Consider the following 19,508-nt stretch of genomic DNA (forward strand, 5'->3'; position numbering starts at 1 on the left):
AACACAGAGAGAAACAGACAGGCATTCAGAAGCAAAGAAACAGACAGGTATAGACACACAGAGAAAGACAGAGAAAGAGAGAAAGACCATAAAAATAAATGCAAAACACATGCCACACAGGAAAATAGAAAGTTGAATAAGATTTGGACACTTCAAGGATTTCTGTCCACTATACTTGTAGACAGAATCCCTGTGGACAGGCAGGCCAAACACAGAACTCAGCCCTCCATGTCCTCCAGTACTGTCTGATCAGGCTGGAACTCAAGTCACGCAGAGCTTTGTGTGCTCTCCGCGCCCCCTGCTGGTCATGAGCGCCCTGCAGGGAGGTTTGTGTCTGAGCTCTCAGTTACATTCACTCACTGTGTCTCTTGCACAGTAATATGTGGCCGTGTCCTCAGACCTCAGACTGTTCATTTGCAGGTACAGGGTGTTCTTGGCATTGTCTCTGGAGATGGTGAATCGGCCCTTCACGGCGTCGGCATAAGCAGTGCTACCACCGTCATATCTAATCCATGAGACCCACTCCAGCCCCTTCCCTGGAGCCTGGCGGACCCAGTACATGTAGTAATTACTGAAGGTGAATCCAGAGGCTGCACAGGAGAGTTTCAAAGACTTTCCAGGCTGCACCAAGCCTCCTCCCGACTCCACCAGCTGCACATCACACTGGACACCTGCAAACACAAAGACTGATGGTCAGATATCTGTCACACACACACAATAATTTTTTTCATGTTCATATAACACCCAGAATCTCATTTCTATTAATTACTTTTTAAAATAAAGACAAGTAAAATCCAGCTCATCCCCAAGTCCATGATGAATGGTCTGTGGTCAGTGGTAATCACTGAATGTGAGGACCTGGGAACACAGGGCTGGGCTCCTCTGCCAGAGCTGCAGGGTCAGGGCAGGGCTGGTTTTCAAGGGCACAGAGAAGCCTTATTTGCATGTCTTCCTGCTGTAGATGCTCTGGAGTTGTAGACAACCAGAAGGCAGTGCTCAGAGCAGATATAAGACATCTAAAGAGCAGATATAAGACATCTAAGACATTGCTGTCTGTTATAGAATTTCACAACGTATGGTAGTTTCATATTCACATTTTTTTGGTTAAGGGTTCTCCTACTTCATTTAGATCCCTTTTGGGCATATGCACAGAATGTACTGTTTTCATACTCTCCCTTCTAATATAATGTGTTATTAAATAGTTGCACACATAATTGCTTTTCCATGCATGAACTTAGGTTCTCCTCCTGTCTGGGCTGGACATGGCTTCTTCCTGTTGTGGATATTGGAATGGACATGGTCACTTCTGCAAGGTGATATCAGTAGAAATTATTATCTGTGATGAGAACACTTGGGAATTTTCTGAATTTCATTGGTTTGTGATAGAATGATGTCCTCAGCCCTCAGAGAGGCTTGCAACTGATACAGTCCACGTCCCTGTCTGTCTGTCACTCAGAGTTTGCTATGGAGACAGTAGCAAACTCTCTTGTTTTGCTTCCTCAAGTTTTTTTTCCCTGTTATTTCTTTTAAGTCCTCCCTCTACCAATTTCTTTTTGCATCTTTACTTCAGGACACATGTGAATGTCTTTGTTGTGTTAGGCTAGTTAGTTTTCCCCATTTAATATAATCAGTATAATCTGGGCTTTTGATTATTTTTAGGATGACTTTTTTCTCTTATTCAACCCGTTCTCTTGTTTCCCTCCTACTCTTCTCCTTTCTCTCCCCTCATCTCACCTTTGACTTCACATCACCAATATTCCCTTGTTCTTGGTCCTCCTTGTCCCACACTTACGATGTGTCCCCTGCTAGGGTTCCCTTTCTGGTTCCAGCACTTACAACATAGAAGTCAGAACTCCTGACACCCACAGTGTAGGCTCTGCATATGACAGAAACAGGCAGAGTTTGTCCTTTCAAATCTTTGTGGTAGTGTCATAACACTTTTTAGTTCCATTCAAGTTCCTCCAGGTCTCAGAGAACATGGACAAGAGGAGGTTGAAAGGGTGTAAGAGGTGGATCATGGGAAAGAGTGCTGGGAGATAATGTCTTGTGGACGTGACATGGCTACCTCATTCCTAACTCATGGTGGATGTAGTTTTGTGTGTAAACCCTACCTGAGACCCAGCCAACTAAACACACAGTATAGACTGTGCAGATTATTTTCAGGCCTTATGTCTTAGTGAGGAATTCTTGGATGTAGCCTTTCATGGAGAGAATTTATCTGTTTGAAAATGTGGTCACTGGTGGGTGTTCTATTCTGTAATCCTTGTCTCTACTGCACACATGCACATATAGGTAGGATTAATCAGCTTCAATTTGTTGTGAAGTTGTAAGAGGTGTATGTTAGGACAAAATGAGAGGTGTTGAAGGACAGCTGAGTTGAACCAGCCAGCCCAGAGCTGAAAATAAGTAAGAAAGGGTGAACTTATTAAGCCGTAATTCTCAGAGACTGAAAACATTCTAGGCCTCAGATTGTATGGAGGCTAGAAGATTCGAGGACTACACCTATGACAGCAGAAAGAGACAGTAAGCCCTCTAGATCACAACTGAAACAGGTGAATAAAGGTGGCTTTTACACTTCCCCCCTCCCTGAAAGTCTGTAGTGTTAAAACATCTGGCCCTGTTTGTTTGTTTGTGTGTGTGTGTGTATGTGTGTATGTGTGTGTGTGTGTGTGTGTGTGTGTGTGTGTTGCTTGGCCTAGCTCTGTTGCTTGGCCTGCCTTCCTGAAGAGGGCTATGGAACCCAAAAAATCTCATGTTCACCCAGGGCACAGACAGCAGGGTGAGAAGCAGGCTATTCCCTGAGCTCCACAGTCAGGCCCAAAGCACTGTCTGCCTCCCAAGGAGTCATGCCCACACCATGAGCATCTAGCGAACCTCAGAGGCAACCAGATGGATAAAGGCCAGTGTAAAAACACAGTCAAAAGAGCCAGGGAAATATGGCAAAACCAGAGCCCCGCTATCCTATTACAAGTGTTTATATTTACATATCTGAAGCACAAGTAGATGACCTTAAATCCAAACCTATAAAGAAGAAAAGGCACTGAAAGAGAAAAGAAATAAATCTCTTAAAGAAATACAGGAAACTACAATGAAACAGGAAAAGGAAATAAAGCAAACAAATGAAGACCTGAAAATGGAAATGGAAACAATAAAGAGAATATAAAGGGAAGGAATCATAGAGATGGAAAACCTATGTAAGACAACAGGAACCACACACGCAGCATCACCAACAGATGCAGGAGATGGAAGACACACTCTCAGGCACAGAAAATATTGTTCAAGTAATCGATATGTTGGTCAAAGATCATTTTAACTCTAAAAAGTTTCTGACACAAAACATCCAAAAAATCTGGGACATTATTAAAGGACAAAACCTAATAAAAATAGTAATAGAAGAAGAGAAAACTCTCAGGTCCAAGGCCCAGAAAATATTTTCAACAATCACAGAAGAAAACTTCCCCAACCTAAAGAGATTCCTATAAACAAGAAGCTTACAGAACAACAAAACAAACAAAACAAACAAACAAAGGAACAAAAACCAGATTGGATCAGAAAAGAAAATCCACCCACCACAAAATATTAAAAACACTAAATATACAGCACAAAGGGAGAAATTTGAAAACAGCAAGGGAAAAAGCCAAGTAACAGATAGAGGCAGACCTACCTGAATCACCTTTAGTCTCCACAGACTGAAAGCCAGAAGGGGCTGGGCAGTTGTCTTGCAGAATGAAAGAGACCACACATGTAAGCCCAGTCTACTATACCCAGCAAAATTTTAATCAATGTGCATGGAGAAAACAAGATATCCCATGACAAAACAGTAACAGTGTGGAACTTGTGCCGCTCTCTGTATATGTATGAATTATGAATTACAGGGTCACACATGGTGAAGAAGATTTCAATATGCTTCCTAAGAGTTTTACTTCAGGGAACACCATGGCTAATTAGCCACTGTCATCAGTTCATATGGGGCAGACCACTGTAGTCATTGCTCTGCTCTGCTGCCATTTAATTAAGAACACTCTGTTTTGCTTTGACAGCAAAATGGTGTCACTGGGCTCGTGCTTCTCCAAAATCCAAGTTCATCAAGATAACCTTTAATTGGACTATCCAGGGCTCACACTGGGCTAGCCTACAGAAAACAACAAGTACAAAGCTCTTCTGGAATCCTGGTGTTCCTCTCACAGTCAGATTCTCCCCATTCTAGGGAAGGGCCTGTCTTCTGTTCCCTCTCATGTTGGAAGATTAAATTCCATATATTAAGCCCATTCCTAAATTACTATCTCTCTGAGCTTTGAATCCCATCACCAATATTAAGCCAAATGATACTATGGATCTTGGCTTCAACAGCCGTCTTTTGACCCACAATTCAGCTGACCAATCACATTTTTATTTTGCCAAGTTATAGCTACTGCATTAAGCCTAGGCTCTATGTTCACATGGCCAGTATCACATTATTCACCCAATTATAATTTCATGTTTTGGCCAACATCTTCCCACACCCGCAAAATACGTTCTGCCAACATTCCTTAGAATTCTTCTTATATGAATTTGAATTTTAAGACTTTTTAAAGATTACCATGCAATCATCATTAACTCGCACCCTGTGCTTCATTTCTCACACCTGCTGTGACCTGAGTGTGTTGATGGGTCTACAGACAACAATGTGTGATGACTCCTCGTCCAGAGTGTACTCAGAATTGATTTCATTAGTGTCCTTTGAGGGAAGAACATTGTGTTTTTCCCCACAGAACATAAAGATTAATTATCCCAGGCTAAGGGGGCAGAGTGCAGTAGAGCAGGATGCATTCTTTCATAAAAGTGTGTGTGTGTGTGTGTGTGTGTGTGTGTGTGAACAAAGCCTTGGAGAATAATATTAAACTGTGAAAATATCAAACTATTTAATGAGGAATTGATAAGGACTGGTAAAAGAAGTGGAGTTGACGTCAACATTCACACTTTTCAAGACTGTGCACATCAAGTAATATTTGGGAGAGGATTATTGCTGAGTGTTCACAGAGAAAATCGCTTTTACCAACTACCAGAACATTTAAAAATGGAATGTGTGAAAAAGAATGGCTTAAGGTAATTTTTGAAGGATCCAGTTGCCTTAGGCATCTGAAAGAGAACATATGTTTTTTGCAACCTGCTTTAGAGTGCTAATACAGGTAAGGTACACTTTATAATCCAATAATAATTCAAAATAGGTGTTTTGTTTCCACATATGAACAAATAAAGAATGATTCATAGGGTAAGTGTCAGATGGGTAACTTAGATTCTCCACAGGAAAATAATGTTGTTTTAAAAACAAACCATCTGGGATTTTCAGAGACATATTGAGGGGTCTCAGGAAGATTGCTAAGCAGGAAGAGGAAACCACAAATTACAGCATCAGCCAGCCCTCGGCATGAATTGTAGCACCTGCTCATCAAGTACAGCCCTGAGCTTGCTGAGGTCTGAGGTGCCCTGTGCTTGTTGAGAATGCTCTATAGAGAAGTGATGTTGGAACTCACACTACGTCCCATGACTATCTGCTGCAGAAGATTCCTGAGTACTTACACGTGTATACATACACATATACATGTAGAGGAAGGTGGAATTGTTCATTATTAATATTTGTTATTGATTTAACTTTTAGTTAAACACTGGTTATTCCTAAACCAGCTGTATACACAAATCACCACACCGAGATTATGATTTATTTAATTAACCTAAAGCACAATGCTGGGCAACAGTTACTCCATCCTAAACCTCCAAACTCACATGGTTTGCTCCCATTCAGATTTCCCACATTATATTTGCTTTTAGTCATATCTTAGGTCTGGTTCATCTCTCCTCATGCTTCCAAGCCCTCTCCTGTAGATCTCTGCTCTCTAACTTCTCCCACTTGCTTCTTTCTCCTCACCTCTGGACAAGGATGTCCCACTCTATTTCTCCATTGCTCAGCATCAGCTGGTTGTTTTATTAACAATACAGAGAACAAATGGTGGCTTGTTTACACAAACTTGAGACAGGTGAGGCTTAGCATAAACATCACAATGCCATGTCTGGATTGAAACCAGATAGTGTTATACAGAAATCAGCATTTGAATGAACAGGGTAAATTGTATACATTCTACAAGATTATTATACAAACATGGTTTTATCATGTAACAGGAGGCAATTCCAAACTAATCACATCATGCTAGGAAATAAAAGTCTTAGAAACAGTTTACCTCTTTTTGAGATGTTGGCTGGTGGTGTCCATTCTATGCCTAAATGTTGAAGAGTGTTGTCCATGCTCTAGGTTACCCTCTAGATGTGTCACCCAGATGCTACTGCTGAAGACACCAGGTGCATGAGTCATAGAACATGGACATGTCAGCCTGGTACCAGCTGGAACCTTCATCTATACTGGCAGCTTTCACAGTTTTGGAAGTTGTTTGCTAGATGCCAGAGGACAGAAATAATTATTATCCTTACTTAGCTTTTGGTCCTACAAGTATAACCTGTCAAGATATTATTTCAATCACAAATGGATATTGAAAGTCAAACACACACACACGAACATATAATGACAAATAAAAAAAAACATGTTTAAGTATTATTTTTCTAAGTGATAGAGAAGATACAGTTGTATTCTGGATATCACATTACGACAGAAAACTGTGTAGTCAATCATTATCTGTATGTAATCTATTCTAAAACTTTACAGTAAACAGTTATTTGCTAAACAATACCTCCTATCACAAACTCAAGTTAAATTTTTGTTAGGCTCTGATCACAGTTTTCTCTAGTCACTTAAGTTCATTTGAAATACCATTGTAACCATGTCATCCCATGCGCATATGAGAGGCCAAAGAATTAAATATCAGTGGGTATTGTTTTAAAGTTTAAAGCATAAGCCTGAACAAAGGCCAGCCAAATAGAGATATGTCCAGCCACCTGGGAAACCGGCCCAGATGGCCAAGCCAGAACCCCATATAGACTTGGCACCTAAAGTAAACCAAATAATCATTTCAAAATTGAATTTTCCTTACCCAATCATGAAATGCCAAATCATGTAAGTCCCTGCTTGCAGTTTTTCCCATTAAAAACCTTGTGCCCCTAGACCACTGGGCAGCATTCCTCTCCTGTTTTTGCAGAAAGTTTGTGGCCCATGTTTGAGCATTTATATATTAAAAATACCCGCATGTATTTACAGAGGAGTCTATTCCTGATCTTTGGGGGTCTCACGAACTGGGCAGAACACATTCAGACTTTCATACACAAATTGTTTTCTAATACACTGGAAATTATTTTAAAATTTAAATTATGGTATTCTAATTTCCAACACCTGTTTTGATATAAAGTACGTATGAAAATGTTTCCTGATTGAGATTACTGTACAATGATTTCACAAGACATGAATCCCTTCTGAATTTAGCTTTATTGTCTGAAGGCCTCACATTGCCTTTGGGACTCTTGATTTCAGAATCTGGCATTCAGGCTATTATCCAGTTCTTCAGAATTACCCCAAAGTGGAGATGTTAATTAAATACTTCCTAGAGAGACAGCAGATTCAAAACTGAACACTCTCTCTACAGGTTAAGGGCATATCCTGGGGTTTGTTAATTCATTAACACTGAGATCAAGACCAACCTCACAGTCAGTTTCCAGTGCTGAAAACTTCTGAAGCCTACAGCTTCTATCCATAAAATTCAGAGCCAAGAACTGCCTTCTTGGAAATCCTGGAAAAAATTGCAGTTCTTAGGAATGATATAATAAATCAAAATCAACATAAAACTATGCATAAATGGGTTGAATTGTACAGGCAAGTGTCCTATGAAAGATTTGTGCTTGTAACAATCAGATTCATCCATATCCACCTGTGAGGCAAATCTGCACTAGAAATCTCAAACTGTGGACACCGGCATCATTAAACAGGTATTTACAAGACTTTTTTAATCTGAAGGAAGTGGTGACTGCTCTCTGCATGAGAGCTACAGGTGAGAAGTGTTCTCACAGATGGAGAGTGCCCTGGTCATCCTGCCAGAGTCCTCATTCCAGAGAAGCAGATAGGCACTTCCTACCCAAGTCACTGCGTGAGAGCCGATTTGTCCACACTGGCTTCCTTCCACAGCTGACCTGAAGTCCACTGAAGTACCCTGTGTTCACTGTGCACTTAATTCAGGTTCATTTCTATGGGTTCTGTGATGAGAGTCCTAAGACTGTAATATCCATATGCTGAGTCAACGTCTTGGAGCTTCTCATTCAATGAGTTAAGCTTTGTAGTGACAGTGGAGCAGAGCAAGACTGGGAGGTTGGGGTCTGTGGGATGCCTGTGCCTCAAGGACTCCTACATCAGCTGTTGGAACTTCCTGAGGATGAAACAAAAAAGCTTAGAAACATTCAACTCTCTCTGACCTCCCCTGCACCAGACAGTCTTCCATGACCAATGTCCTCCTCTCTCCATTTCATTTACTTTCAGGGATGCATATTTTCCTTCAGATGACAGGCATTTAATATAGTTTTGCTTTTTGTATTTCAGAAGATCCTATTAAAAGGTTATTATTACAGTTACTGAGAACCATGTTCTATTGGTGCACATGGTATAACTAGGGGAAAAGGTCGAATAAGGGCCCTGAGTCTGGGATTTCACCAAATGTTCTACATTCCAAGTCAGATGGAGGAGCAGGATTCTTAAGTTGGGTTGCTATTTCTGTAATGGAACACCTTGGCCAATGTACCTTGGGGTGAAAGTGTTTATTTGGCTTGCACTTCCACATTGTTTTTCATCAGAAAAGGAACTCAGGACAGTGTCTCTCTCAGGGCAGGAGCCTAGAGGTTGGAGCTGATGCAGTAGGATCAGCATAAAAGTTGAGACTGTGTTGCACATGTGTGCTCTTTAGTGAACCCACAGGAGAACATGTGGGCTGCATGTGGGCCATTGGTCCTGGTTGCCGTATTCCTGGATGTCGTGCCCAGTTTCCGTATTTGGTGGACAGTATATTGAACATGGTGTTTTTCAGAGCATGTAGAACGCTCTGGTTTAATTTGGCAGCCAGTGATCCCAGAGTTTGCCAACAGCATGTGTCTAATTCCTCATTGGATACATTTTTCCCAAAACTTGCTGGGTAACACTGGGTGTGCATAGGACATGAAGGAATGGTAAAATATCTGACTTTAGTTCTTAACTCACAGACCTGTAGTAACCTGTCTCTTGCACTCTTCACAAAGGTTGAATATGTATTTTTATAGACTCTTGTTTCATGGGATTCTACCCCTATCAGCTGTAAATAGTGACCAGGAGGAGACTGAAATGAGCACTGGGAAACTGCAGGGAAGTAAACATTTCTGATGATGGCACATTCTAGAACTCTTTTGTAAAATAAATGAGCTTAGAGGAAACATATTCCTGACAGGGAGATGGAGGTTTTGATGAGGGCCTTCATCTTGTGGACAACTCATCCCTATTCCTGTACCCCTTTTGGAAACAGGGATTTAGCAGCACCTGACTCCTCTCTTCCTTTAGCAGCACCTGACTCCTCTCTTCCTTTAGCAGCACCTGACTCCTCTCTTCCTTTAGCAGCTTCTGACTCCTCTCTTCCTTTAGCAGCACCTGACTCCTCTCTTCCTTTAGCAGCACCTGACTCCTCTCTTCCTTTAGCAGCACCTGACTCCTCTCTTCCTTTAGCAGCTTCTGACTCCTCTCTTCCTTTAGCAGCATCTGACTCCTCTCTTCCTTTAGCAGCACCTGACTCCTCTCTTCCTTTAGCAGCACCTGACTCCTCTCTTCCTTTAGCAGCATCTGACTCCTCTCTTCCTTTAGCAGCACCTGACTCCTCTCTTCCTTTAGCAGCATCTGACTCCTCTCTTCCTTTAGCAGCATCTGACTCCTCTCTTCCTTTAGCAGCATCTGACTCCTCTCTTCCTTTAGCAGCACCTGACTCCTCTCTTCCTTTAGCAGCACCTGACTCCTCTCTTCCTTTAGCAGCACCTGACTCCTCTCTTCCTTTAGCAGCTTCTGACTCCTCTCTTCCTTTAGCAGCACCTGACTCCTCTCTTCCTTTAGCAGCACCTGACTCCTCTCTTCCTTTAGCAGCTTCTGACTCCTCTCTTCCTTTAGCAGCATCTGACTCCTCTCTTCCTTTAGCAGCATCTGACTCCTATCTTCCTTTGCTGTAATGATGCAATATTCCACCCTGTGCTCTCAGCCTCCCCAGGCTCCTCCCTCTGCCCTGCTCTGCAAGGATGCACATCTCCTTCACAAATGTACAGAAACTACAGAAAGGTTCATGTTTGGCTCTCAGAAGACATCCATTACCGGGAATTGTAGAACCTGTTAACTAGCAACTGTTGGAAACTGAGAAGAAATCACAGAAATTGTCAGTGTCACTCCCCAGCCTGTCTGGAGCAGTTTCCAGTTATGATAATTCACTAATGCACTTGTGCTGGGAAGCTGTTGTGACCAAGTTGTTAGAGCCTCAAATCCCTCTCAGGAGCACTGTCCTCACACATGAGGATAGAGCTGATGAAGGTGGAGCAGGACAGAAAATGTTTCCCTCGTAGAAGCAGCTGTGGCTCCTGCCTGCATCTCACAGATCTCTGTGTAATGGGAGATTCTGTGAATACAGAGCTCTCTCCTTTCATTTCCCCACAACTCTCAGGACACCAGTGTGTTACAGCCACAGCTATGCCATCACCATAGACCACACAAGTTTATGACAATGTAACAATCTTATATCATTCCCCAGGTGGCATCATGCTTTGATTAAACAATCACTACCACTTGGCTTCCAGTGCCCACCTACTCTTCAATAGTGACACCGTCCTTGTGGTCTCAGAATGCCATTGAGAAGAAGGCTCTAGTCTGGTCCTAAGTGGTGCATGTAACTAATTCTGAGCTTCAGATAATGAACTCAATCAGAATGAGTCAAGCATCCTTTATAACATGTTTCTGGGACTGCAGTGACATTAAGATCCTTAGAAGCCTCAGAGTGGAAAGGGGGATTATGTGTTAAAAATTCATTTGGACATTAACTTGTGGGAGACCTGTATAACCAAACCATAACAAATAAATAGAGATAAATAAAGGAAAAGGCATGTTAACTGTTGTGTGGGTTAAGAGCTGCTTGCAGATAACCAAAGCTAGGTGAACATCGCCAGCTTCATTGGCCTCATGTCTCAGGGCTGGAGCCTCACACACATTAATTCCTGTCACCGCAGCTGGTCAGTGCTGCATCTGTTGTGTATGTTTCTGTGAGGATGATGGAGAGAGTGAGGGTTATCGTGGTTCATGGGTCATGGTCCTGCCTGATTTCCATGTTGGCTCTAACTTGAATCTCACACAGTGCCCTGACCAGGGATTCTTTCTGAGTTTCTGCCCTGAGACTTGGGGTCAAGTGTCATTTGCTTCTTGGAGATTTGGTTGTGGACCAGATACAAAATCATGTCTGCCCAGTGTGATCCTCTGCACTTTGTTCAAATCAGAGTTTACTGGATATTAATAAATCATCTATAAACTGCTGTGGAGATGGCTCTGTGTTTCAAGGTCTTAACATACAAAGACAAAGAAATGAGTTTAGTTCTCCATAATTTCAAAAAGAAGTAGGTATGGTAGCCAACCAGCAAGCCCAGTTCTGGGATGAGGAGACAGTGTGATCCCTTGGTACTCACTAGTCAACCAGTGTAGGCAGATGCTGAGATCCAGGCCCAGCAATGAAATTTATTTCAGAATTATCCTGTAGATTGATAGAGGAAGACATCTCATGTCAACAGTCACATGTGTGCACACACACAAAGACTCACACTCACACACTCACAAGTGGAGACTGAAAAATAAAGAGACAGAGACAGGGAGAAATAAACAGGACAGTAATACAGAGAAGAAAAGCTTTAATAAATAAATGTTAAACACATCTCACACAGGGAAACAGAAAGTTGGAAGTTTGTGTAAACATTTGGACCCTTCAAGTTTCACTATACATGATCCTGTACAGAGGCAGCCCAAACTCAGCATTGTCCAGGCCTCCATGTCCTCCAGGACTCTCTGAACAAGGTCACACTGAGCTCTGTGTGTTCTCGGCGCCCCCTGCTGGTCACGAGCGCCCTGCAGGGAGGTTTGTGTCTGAGCTCTCAGTTACACTCACTCACTGTGTCTCTTGCACAGTAATATGTGGCCGTGTCCTCAGACCTCAGACTGTTCATTTGCAGGTACAGGGTGTTCTTGGCATTGTCTCTGGAGATGGTGAATCGGCCCTTCACAGCGTCGGCATAATAGGTGCTACCACCATCTTTATTAATGTATGCGACCCACTCCAGCCCCTTCCCTGGAGCCTGGCGGACCCAGTTCATCCAGTAGCTACTGAAGGTGAATCCAGAGGCCACACAGGAGAGTTTCAGGGACTTTCCAGGCTGCACCAAGCCTCCCCCAGACTCCACCAGCTGTACATCACACTGGACACCTGCAAACACAGAGAAGGCTGGTCAGAAATCTGTCCACACACACGCACACACACACACACACCTTTTTTTCTTTCTCATATGTATGTAATACATAGAGTCTCTTTTTCAAAAATTACCTTTAAAAATAAAGACAAGGAAAACCAAGCTGAGCCCCAAGTCCATCATGTGTGATCTGTGGTCAGGAATGATCAGTGATTGAAAAAGACCTGGGAATCCAGGGCTGGGCTCCTCTGCCAGAGCTGCAGGGTCAGGGCAGGGCTGGTTTTCAAGGGCACAGAGAAACCTTATTTGCATGTCTTCCTCTATAGCTCTCTGGAGTTGGACACTCAGCAGAAGGCAGTGCTCAGAGCAGATATAAGACACTGGTGTCAGGTACAGGGTTTCATAAAAGTTATAGCAGATTCTTCTTCACCTTTTAAAGGAATCTCTTTACTTCATTTATTTCCCTTTTATGCATATGCACAGAACATGGTTTTCTTTCCATATTCACACTTTTTTTCTTTAAAAAAAAAAGTGGTTTTTTTCTTTAAAAAAACTGCTTGAGTGACTAATAAAGGAGTCTTCGTTAGAAGACTGACTCCCTTCTTCGCGTCTTTGCCCCTATCATTCCCACTCTCTCTTTCAGAGAGACCTTGCTCGACTTTCCCTAGGGACGAACCAATTGTGTTTCTATATGTGAGTTTAGTTTGTCACACTACCTATGCTGGACATTGATTTTCCCTGATGTGGATCCTGGTCAGGGTTACTCCCGCAAGGTGATGGTAGCAGAACTCACTAAATGTAACAAGAACACTAGGAAATTATCTGAATTTTACTTATTAGTATTAGTAATGTCCTCAGTCCTCATAGTGACTTGAGACATTCCATGTCCCTGTCTTCTTCAATTTCTTTATCTCAAGACTTGAAGTTTTTGTCATACTGGACTTTGTCTGTAGTTTGAATTAAAGCAAGATATGTTATATTATTTGTGGCTACTGTGAAGAATGTTCTTTTCATAATTCCTTTCTCAGCCAGTTTTATCATTAATTTTGAATTCATTCACCTTCTGAAAGTGTTTCTCAGATGTAGGTGTTCTCTGTTAGAATTTTGGGAGTCCCTTATATATACACTCATATCTGTGAATAGTGATAATTTGAGTTCTTTCCAATTTGTATCCTCTTGGTCTGGTTTAGTTGTCTTATTGCTCAGATTTCCAGTACTGTATTGAATACAAATGGAGAGAATGGGCAGCCTTATCTTGTCCTTGATTTTATTGGAATTGCTTTAAATTTCTCTCTAATAATTTGATATTGGCTATTTCTTGCTGTATATTTCATTATTGTGTTTAGGTAAGTGCCTTGTATCCCTGATCTCTAATGCTTTATACATAAAGGGGTGTAGGATTTTCTCAAAGGCTTTTTCAACATCTGTGGAAAGGATTATATAGTTTGTTTTCTTTTAGTGTGTTTATATGGTGGGTTATAATGATTGATTTTCATATGTGGAACCATCCTTGCATCTCTGAGATTAAACCAACTTTACCATGTTGGATGGCGTTTTGATGTGTTCTTGGATTCAGTTTGTGAGCACACTTTCTTTCTTTCGTTCGTTCTTTCTTTCTCTCTCTCTCTTTCTTCTTTCTTTCTTCTTTCCTTTCTTTCTTTCTTTCTTTCTTTCGTTCTTTCTTTCCCTCCCTCCCTCCCTCCCTCCCTCCCTCCCTCCCTCCCTCCCTCCCTCCCTCCCTCCCTCCTTCCTTCCTTCCTTCCTTCTTCTTCTTCCTGTTATTATTTTTTACAATTTTTCACTTTGTATCTCAGTTGTAGCCACCTCCCTCATCTCCTCCAATTCCCACCCTTCCTCAGTCTTTCTCCTCTATCCCTCTTCCATAGTCTAGTGGTAGGGGACGTCCTCCTATCCTTCTGTTTAAAATCCTAGCTTATCAGGTCCCATCAGGACTGCCTGACCCTCCTTATCTGTGTGCTGGTTAGGTTGAAACACCAGGGAGGGTGATCAAGGATCAGACAACTGAGTTCATGTCAGAGACTCTCAGTTCTCCCCTTACTGTGGGAGACGATCTGTGTATGGGCTACATCTGAGCAGGAGGGTCTGGATGATTTCTATGCATGGTCTTCGGTTGATGCATCAGGCTCTGCAGTACTTTAGGGCCCAAGTTGTTTTTTTTGTTGTTGTTGTTTGTTTGTTTTGTGTTTTGGTGGTCTTTTTGGCTCCTGTCCCCTCTGGGTCCTGCTATATCCCACTTCTTCCATAAGAATCCCTGGGCTCTAAACAAAGTTTGGCTGTGACCCTCATTATCTGTTTCTATCCCCCTTTGGATGGAGTCTTTTAGAGGACACCTGTGGTAGGGTCCTATCCTGTTCCCTCTCTTCTACTGCTTCTGGTGTCTGTTCTGTTTTCCCTTCCGAATGAGAATGAAGCATCTTCCCTAGGGTCCTCTTTATTTTTAGCTTCTTTAGGTCTATAGATTTTAGTATAAATTTTAGTATAAACATCCAATATTATATGGCTAATATCCACTTATAAGTGAGTACATATCATTCATGTCTTTCAGCTTCTTGGCTCCTTCATTCTGGAGATCTTTTCTAGTCCATCCACTTGCCTGCAAATATCATGATTTCCTTGTTTTTAATTATTGAGTAGTATTCCATTGTGTACCACAGCTTCTTTATCCACTCTTGGGTTGAGGGACATCTAGGTTGTTTCTAGATTCTGGCTATTACGAATACAGTTTCTATGAATATAGTTGAGCAAATGTTCTTCTTGTATGGCTGAACATTTTTGGGGTATATGCCCAGGAGTGGTATAACTGGGTATTGAGGTAGCACTATTTTCAGTTTTTTTGAGAAAGTGCCAGAATGATTTCCAAAGTGGTTGTACAAGTTTACAGTCCCACCTGCAGTGGAAGAGTGTTCCCCTATCTCCATGTCCTCTCCAGCATGTGTTGTCACTTGAGTTTTTGATCTTAGCCATTCTGATACATGTGAGTTGGAATCTCAGTGTTGTTTTGATTTGTATTTCCCTGATGTCTAAGGGCATTAAGCATTTCTTTTAGTGTTTCTTCACCATTTGACATTCCTCTGTTGAGAATTTTCTGTTTAGCCACTTTACCCATTTTATTTTTTTTTAATTTTTTTATTTAGCTTTTATTAATTACACTTTATTCATTTTGTATCCTCCCCTAAGCCCCTCCCCCCTCCCCTCCTGTTCCCACCCTCCCCCTCCCCAAGTCCACTGATAGGGGAGGTCCTCCTCTCCTTCTTTCTGATCTTAGTCTATCAGTTCTCATCAGAAGTGGCTGCATTGTCAGGGTTCTAGGTTATCTCCATGAATAGTCCTTGGTTGGAGTATGAGTCTCTGGGAAGTTCCCTGTGTTCAAATTTTCTTGTTCTGTTGCTCTCCTTGTGGAGTTCCTATCCTCTCCAGCTCTTACTATTTCCCACTTCTTACAGAAAATTCCATTCACTCTGCCTGTCAGTTGGCCATCAAGCTCAGCATCTGCTTTGACAGTCTGCATGGCAGAGGCTTTCAGAGGCCCTCTGTTGCAGGTTCCTAGGTAGGACATCAGAAGAAGAAGAAAACAGAAAACAACCTAGGAACCTGCTACAGAGGGCCTCTGAAAGCCAGAAGAAGAAAACAGGAAACAACCCTTTACCCATTTTAAAATTGGATTACTTGGTTTGTTGGTGTGTAATTTCTTGAGTTCATTATATATTCTGGATATTAGCCCTCTGACAGTTGTAGGTTGGTGAAGATTTTTTGTGAGCCTGTAGGCTTCCGTTTTGTTCTGTTGATCATGTCCTTTGCTTTACAAAAGCTTTTTAGTTTCATGAGGTCCCATTTATTGATTGTTGAACTTAGAGCCTGACCTCTTTTATTCTATTTATGAAGTTATCTTCCATGGCAAGTGCATTCATGGCTCTTCCCTAACTTTTCTTCTAACAGACTTAGTGTATCTGGTTTTATGTTGAGGTCTTTGATCTACTTGGACTTTAGTGTGGGGTGATAATTATGGATCTATACATGTATACATCCAGTTAGACCATAAGCATTTGTTAGAGAAGCTGTCTCTTTTCCCTCGTATGGTTTGGCTTCTTTGTAAAAAAATAAAAATCAAGTATCCATAGGTTTATTTTTGGGTTCTTGATTCAATTCAATTGATTCTCCAGTCTGTTCCTATGCCAGTACCATGTAGTTTTTATTATTGTTGCTCTATAGTACAACTTGATATCAGGAATGGAGATAATTCCAGAAGGTCTTTAATTATACAGGCTGAGTTTAGATAGTGAGGTTATTTTTTTTTCCATATGAAGTTGAAAATTGTTCTTTCAAGATCTTAAAGAACTGTGTTGGCATTTTGATGGGAATTTCATTGAATTTAAATGTAAGATATTTATTATTTTAATCCTTCAAATCCATGAACATGAAAAGACTTTCCATCTTCTGATATAGTCTTCAATTTCTTTCTTGATAGACTTAATTTTTTTTCACACAAGTCTTTTACTTACTTGGTTACAGTTACACAAAGGTAACTTTTGTTATTTGTGGCTATTGTAAATGATGTTGTTTCCCTAATTTTTTGTGTACTTTTTTTTTCTCTTATATACAGGAAAGCTGATTTTTGAGCTAATTTTGTATCCAGCCATTTTTCTGAAGGTGTTTATTAGCTGTATAAGTTCTCTGGTAGAATTTTTTTGGGGTCATTCAAGTATACTATCATTTCATCTGTGAATAGTGATGCTTTGACTTCTTCTGTTATGATTTATATTCTCTTTATCTCCTTTATATCCTTATTTATCTATCTAGGACTTCCAGTGCTATGTTAAAGAGATATGGAGAAAGTGTACAGTCTTGTCTTGTCTGTGATTTCAGTGGGATACACTTAAGGTTCTTTTCTCTTTTTTTTTTTTTTTTTTTTTTTTTTTTGCAATTTCAAGAGAGCTTTATTACGAGAGCGATCGAACTCGGGACCCAAGTCTCACTGACGCAGCAGTAGAGAAGTGGGACCCCGAGCTCTGAGTGAACAAGATTTTTAAAGGGAAAGTCTGTGAGCAGGGGGTTTCCATGGCAGCAAGCAGGTGGGCACAAGCCTTGGCGTTACAGAATTGGGTGAAGTTTAGCAGGGCGGGGTGACCTTTTCTGAGGCACACAATCACAATGGCTAAGGCATATAATCACAATGCTATTTTTCTAAACCACATCTGAAACATTGGGCAGAATTTTCCCACCTGATTCTCAACCGATTCCGATTGATTATTGCCAGGGAGTTTGTCTCTATTTTCTTTTTCTTTTCTTTTCTTTTATTTTTTTTTTATCGGTTACATTTTATTAACTCTTTCATTTGATTGATGTTGGTTATAGGCTTGCTATATATTGTCTTTACTGTGTTTAGCTAAGTGCCTTGTATCCCTGATCTCTCCAAGACTTTAAACATTAATGGGTGTTGGATTTTGTTAAATAATTTTTCAGCATCTAAGGAGATGATCATGTTTATTTTTTTCTTTCAGTTTGTTTATATGGTGGATTACACTAATGGATTCCTATATACTGAACCACTTTTGCAACCCTGGAAGGACACCTACTTGGTGATGGTGGATGATGTCTTTGATGTGCTCTTAGATTCGGTTCGTGAGCAATTTTTTGAATATTTTTTCCAACAATGTTGATAAATGAGATTGGTCTGAGATTCTCTTTCTTTATTGAGTCTTTGTGTGATGTAGAAATCAAGGTGTCCATGCCTCATAAAATGAGTTTGACAATGTTCCTTCTTTGTCTATTTTGTGAAATAGTTTGATGAGCACTGTGATTTGCTATTCTTGAAAGTCTGGCAGACTTCTGCAGTGAAGTCATTTGGCCCTCAGCATTTCTTTCTTTCTTTCTTTCTTTCTTTCTTTCTTTCTTTCTTTCTTTCTTTCTTTCTTTCTTTCTTTCTTCATTTATTTACTTATTTTTGAATGGGAGACTTTGATGACATCTCCTAATACCTTGGTAGGTAAAGGACGATTTAATTTATTTACCTGATCTTGATTCAGTTTTCATATATGTAATCTATCTTGAAAATTGTCCATTTCATTTAGTTTAGTTTTTTTTTTTGAGGGGGCAGCATAGTCTTTTCAAAAGACCAACGTTTTTGTTGTTGTTCTTGTTGTTTTGTTTTTCTTTTTGTAAATTTCCTCAGTGTTTATTGTTATGTCCCCATTTTCATTTCTGAAGCAGGTGGAGTTATCATGTAACAGGAGGCAATGTCCCAACTAGTCATGTCCTGCTAGGAAAAAAAATCCCTATTACTGTAAAGAGGATTTGAGATGTTAGCTAGTGAGGTCCAATCCACGCCCAAATATTTAGGCTATTGTGCATGCTTTTGGTTACCTTCTAGACTTGACACCACACATTTTATTCCCAGAGCCATAGCTGGTCAGTGTCTGTTGTGCATGGTTTGTGTAAGGATGATGGAGAGACTGATGCTCACTTGGGCTCAGGGGTCACGGTTCTGTCTGATTTCCATGTTGGCTCTAACTTGAACCCCAGACAATGCTCTAACTAGCAATTATTCCTAGTCTCTGCCTTGAGTATAGGTTCCACAGTCTTATGCGTTCTTTGCTTCTTCAGGATCTGATCCTGATCCCTAGAAAGACTCACTTTTACCTCTGTAATGCTCTGCAGTTTTTCCAAGTTTGAGTATATACTACATAAAAAATATGGGCTGGTGAGATAGGTCTGTGCTTCAAGTTCTTCCCTCACAGGAACATAGATCTGTGTTTAGTTCTCCGTAACTACGAAAAGAAGTAGCCAATGAGTAAGCTGAGCTATGGGATATGGAAACATGTGACCCTGGGACACACTGGCCAACCGGTCTAGGCAGATCATAAGACTCAGGCCCAAGGATGGAACTTATTTCAAAATTATTATGTAGGTCGATAGAGAAAGACATCATACTTCAGTGTGTATACATGTGCACACACACACACACAGATAGAGAAAGAGACACAGCGAGAGAGAGAAACAGATAGGACACAGACAGATATAGACAGAGCCAGAAAGAGAGGGTAACAGAAACACAGACAGAGAAACACTGTAACAAATAAATC

The 19,508-nt window shown here is 41.0% G+C and overlaps 2 gene segments (V, D, J or C); both read right to left on the minus strand.

The window, feature by feature from the left end:
• Positions 1-342: 342 nt before the first annotated feature.
• Positions 343-891, minus strand: LOC110544776 (immunoglobulin heavy variable 3-74-like). The segment is given in 2 exon segments: positions 343-671; positions 770-891. Coding segments are annotated over 2 exon segments (375 nt in total).
• An 11,205-nt stretch (positions 892-12,096) lies between these two features.
• On the minus strand, positions 12,097-12,672 carry LOC110540196 (immunoglobulin heavy variable 3-74-like). The segment is given in 2 exon segments: positions 12,097-12,425; positions 12,543-12,672. Coding segments are annotated over 2 exon segments (378 nt in total).
• Between the last annotated feature and the right edge of the window lie 6,836 nt (positions 12,673-19,508).

The sequence above is a fragment of the Meriones unguiculatus genome, chromosome 7 (assembly GCF_030254825.1).
Source record: "Meriones unguiculatus strain TT.TT164.6M chromosome 7, Bangor_MerUng_6.1, whole genome shotgun sequence".
In the NCBI taxonomy this organism is placed as follows: Eukaryota; Metazoa; Chordata; class Mammalia; order Rodentia; family Muridae; genus Meriones; species Meriones unguiculatus.